Source organism: Montipora foliosa, chromosome 11 (genome assembly GCF_036669935.1).
Source record: "Montipora foliosa isolate CH-2021 chromosome 11, ASM3666993v2, whole genome shotgun sequence".
NCBI lineage: Eukaryota > Metazoa > Cnidaria > Anthozoa > Scleractinia > Acroporidae > Montipora > Montipora foliosa.
Window position 1 is genome coordinate 5,181,952 of NC_090879.1, and position 4,477 is coordinate 5,186,428.

At 40.1% G+C, this 4,477-nt stretch overlaps 1 protein-coding gene across 1 annotated transcript in view; it reads right to left on the minus strand.

Moving 5' to 3' along the window:
• LOC137976112 (latrophilin-like protein LAT-2) overlaps positions 1 to 4,210 on the minus strand; it is a 30,809-nt gene extending 26,599 nt beyond the window's left edge. The window contains exons 1-2 of the mRNA XM_068823389.1: positions 4,098 to 4,210; positions 3,421 to 3,522 (exon numbers count right to left, since the gene is read on the minus strand). Coding sequence (XP_068679490.1) covers positions 3,421 to 3,522; positions 4,098 to 4,185 — 190 coding nt within the window. The 5' untranslated portion in view covers positions 4,186 to 4,210. The remainder of the gene's footprint in view (positions 1 to 3,420; positions 3,523 to 4,097) is intronic.
• Between the last annotated feature and the right edge of the window lie 267 nt (positions 4,211 to 4,477).

Consider the following 4,477-nt stretch of genomic DNA (forward strand, 5'->3'; position numbering starts at 1 on the left):
GCAGGGGCACCCAACGAGCTATTTTCTCAAATTCATCAAAATATATCATGGCAGGAGCCCATGAGTAGGAGCCTCCATATTCACTATATCCTTGAATCAACCTTTGCCCGTATCTTTGTATTTTTAGAACCAACCTTTTAGCAGGAGACTCACATTTACATCAATTTACATCAATTCACACAATTTGCGTACATTTTTTTCCCTTTTTTTTTGTCTTTATTAGACAATGACTTTATTTGATTGGCCATTTTAAACAGTGCGTTCAGTGCCAAACAACTCGTGGCGTTCTAAAAATAGAAAGATACGGGCAAAGGTTGACTCATCATAGGGCTTATATGGGGGAGGCAAGTTCCTACTCATGGGCTCTTGATCATGGCCATGAAATAAACCACAAATTAGCCTTTTGGAGCAATTTCTCTACCGGCTGGGAATCTGTTCCGCACTCCCAGCAAAAACAGACCAAAAAAATTCTGTAGGGCCGGGCGGATGTTTTCCTGCCAGCAAGAATAAAAACGACAATTTATTACATCGTACGCCAAAACGAGCGTGGAAAAAGGCCTCAGATCTAGCGTTCAGTTGAAGGGGGAGGGGGAGGGGGGGGGGGGGATGTGGTGGGAAGGAACACGTCCGATGGGTGTCCTTGCCGGTGTACAAACTGCTAAATATGAAATTTTGATGCAACCTTTTTCAGCAAGTTGTTGTTCATGAGAAATAAACTTGTGAAACTGTTTACATTTTGCAAGCAACTGATTAAAAAAACTAACAAGATTTATTCGTTTTCAGATTTTTAGGACTGCTCATGAACGTTCCGCTTGAATTACTTTCCTTTCCCACGCATGCCTTCTTACCTCAGAGATCTAGTAAATATGTTAATAAACTCGTTTTCTTGGTCCGTATTGTAAGTTCGAGAGCCTGGTTTTTTTCCACAAGCTTTGCGCTTGTAGGCTTTTGATCATGCTGCCATAATTTTCGGCATAATTGGTTGAAACTAGCGTGATTTTTATGGATTTTTAAAAAAAAGCACTTCTAGCATAATCGGTATATATTGATAAGCCTGAGACCAGCCGCATTCGCGGTTTAGAAACGGAGAGAGAGCCTCCGTAAGAGGGTGGCATTCTGGCACGAGATGACGGAAGTTGCTATATGGTGACCGGAAGTTGCTTTAACGTCAGCTTAATTTCTTGTAATTGGTCATCGGGCTCCTGTGGGAGTCTCATTCGCGGGAAATTCAATCTGAAAATAAATCGGTCTGTGAAAACGCCGTTACACGAACACAGTAGAGTTGTAGGCTCCGGGGCATGGGTTTCTGGCTGAGTATATAATAAGGTGGATCAGAAGCTCGTGACCTTAAAGCGTTTAACTCTGGTTCAGAGCTTGGACTGTTTCGGGACTCCCTCTTACCCCGCCCTGAAAATGAGAGAGAGAGTCCTGAATTACTTGCAGGCGCATTCTCGGAATGACGCAAAACTGGGGGAAAAACATATTTGGAAAAAGATTCCGTATTTGGGCATAGTTTATTCCGAGTGCTTTTACACTGGATTTATGGGGGATAATGTGAAAGGAAATTATAACGCCAAGTTTCTGGAGGCAATTGATTTCGCGTTTTACATTTATGCCTTAGTCGAAACAACTGCAAGCTATTCATGCAGTTCGTTACCGGTAATGATGGTTTTGTTAAACCTACAGCAGGATTTGGCAAGTCTGTTTGCTACATGGTTTTTCCTTTAATATGTTTGCGATTTTCTTCGATCCGAGTCCGATGTTAATTGTAAATCAGTCCTTCTTATCGTGAGTCCCAATCGTGGAGGATCACATGGATGACATACGAAAGTATGGAATTTCTTGCCTGAAACCCAACTGAACAGCTGCATGATGTTGGCGCAGAAAAATATCAAATTTTGATTTAATTGCTCTCCCGAGACTCCTTGAAACTTACAAATGTACTGTAGGTCGTGGATGTGAATCGCTCAACGAAGACTAATAAATCTCCTGCTGGAACTTTTGTTTATTGTTCATTATTTATTGTTCATTACTTCTGTCGATCTAGTTATGTCACTGATCCAGTGAACATATATTTGAGTTGCACAGTAATTATTGAAACTGCGATTGTTTCAGGAGTTTAGGCCTACCAATTTTTTTCAAAATCGGGGACAAATTGTTTGGATAGCCAATCATGATAAAACAGCCAAGTAAAAAATGTTGTAAATACTCTCAGTTTTATCAGGAATAATACACAAACACCAGTGACAAACAGAGTTTCTTTTTTTTGAGTAATTAGAGTAGAGTAATTTACTCAGACTATTAATTTTTCCTTAGAATAATTTTTCAAAGCATTCGTCGCATTAAATCTTTCTTTCCTTACAAGCTGAGCAATATTCCTGATAAGGTTACATAAAAAGTTAAACGAAATTGAATCACAACCTGGACTATTTGTTTCTTTACATACCAGTTTGTGTTGATAACGCAATGATGAAGCAATAAATAAATGTTCCTATTAAATTTATACATACTTATGCACAGCCATGCAAACATCGATTATTCGGACGTTGCCACGATTTTTTTATTCCGGTCAAAATTTGTTCGTGAATATTAATTAATAAGGATGAAAAATGCTACTTAAAAAGCGTGTGTCACCTTGCTTTTATTGTTGCTACTTAAAAGCACTTTCCTTCTGAAACTCATTGTTAGAGGTAAAATACTGCAGATAATATGAAATTCTGACTCCGAGCTGTTTTGTCGCTTAGTGAAATCCTATGCTATATTTACTAGTTCAGCCTTTGCATCGATTTATTGCGATCTTTAATTTCAGTCGTTACATTTATTCGGCAATAATTTTCCAACATCACTGCGATCGGGGTTTTTTCTCCTCGTTTGGTCACGACGAGGCATAATTTAGATGTTCTCTTTCCTGACACTGCAAATCACACAGCAATTTTCATATACGATTTTTTTGTCGGGGTTTCAAGGTTCCCAGTTTATTTACATATCCAGACTGGCATCTAATGTAATATGATTGACTCATTCCGAGTATGCACTTGCAAGTAATACAGGACTCTCTCTTTTCCCGCCTGGGTTCCAGGCCCATTTTCAGGGCGGGGTAAGGGGGAGTCCCGGAACAGGACTAGTTCAGAGCTGGGGTTATTTCCTTATTTGGATGTAACATAGCTCATACATTTTTCCGCGCGTGTAGCTTCTATCTCACTTTTGTCCATATTTGGGCATAGAATTGGTGTCCTAATATCCCCAGCTTTGTTCCAAGAAAAACAGTTGCAAGTTACACGTTTCAAGGTCATGTGTTTCTAGGTGGATCTGATGGATTAACCACCCGAAGCCATGACATAACTTTCGTAATGTTCCATGTTCGCGTTATAGTTAAATGATGCACCATTTTTGACTCTAAAAGTGGCTTAAAGAGCTTACCGTTGGTTTCATTGGTATCGTCAACTGAAATCGTAATCCAATCGCCCCCTTTGAATTCCAATCCAAGCCTCTCCTTTCTGAAAATTCGAGTCATGCTTAAATCTTCAAGAAAAAGTTATGGATATGATAAGCGACAAAGTTTCTTTAGAAATAAATGTCAATTTTTTTGTCAAGCTCTTATCGCCCAGCCTTACCCTTCCCGACTTCCATAATCTCTCTACTCTCCCCTTCTCTCTCCTTTCAACTATCCAAACCCTTCTCCTTCTCTTCCCCTTTCACTTTCAACCTCTCCGCTGTCTACCCCTCCCCTCTCCGAGTCCATCCCACGCATCTGTCCCTCCCCCCTCTCTCCTTTCCCCACTCTGCCGATCCCCTGCCCTCCTGTCTTCCTTTAATTCATCCTTCGCTATTCGTTCCCCCTCTTTATACTTTCTTCCTTGCTTCACTCTCTCTGTACCTCTTCCTTTTTATACTTCCCCGCACTCGTCATTTCATGGCCATCCATGCACCTCTTGGCTTAGATGTACTTTTCACATACCCTTCTACAATTGCTGTAGAAAAGTATGTGAAGCTATACATTAGTAGCTGTTGTAATGTTCCGCTCTGAAGCAGGAATCGTATCGCATGAAATCGACAAACGTTGTCCATTCAGCTCATTTTTAAAAAATGACACTCACCAAATTCACTTGTTTGATCGTCGAATGGCATTGACTCATTTATGCTGGCAGCAGCGACAAAATGTTCGCAAAGATTTGAAGTCATCATTGCAGTTTCTTGTCGTTCTATGTCAGTATCGTCCACAGCAGAAGATCCGTTTAAGGTATCCTTCGTCATATTAACCATAAGTGAAACCCATTTCTGAAGAAAAATAATGTTAAGGCATTCGTGTTCATTGTTCTCTGAACTAAATTTCCGAGAGGTGTTGTAATAGCTGTATCCTTACGATGAGTACAGTACAGAGGTTTAGCAAAGGGACGATCAAAACCGAGGTGACAATTATGTAAAGTGAAAATGTTAATGGTCGAAGAAAGACGCGAATATGAGAGATAGTTTGTTT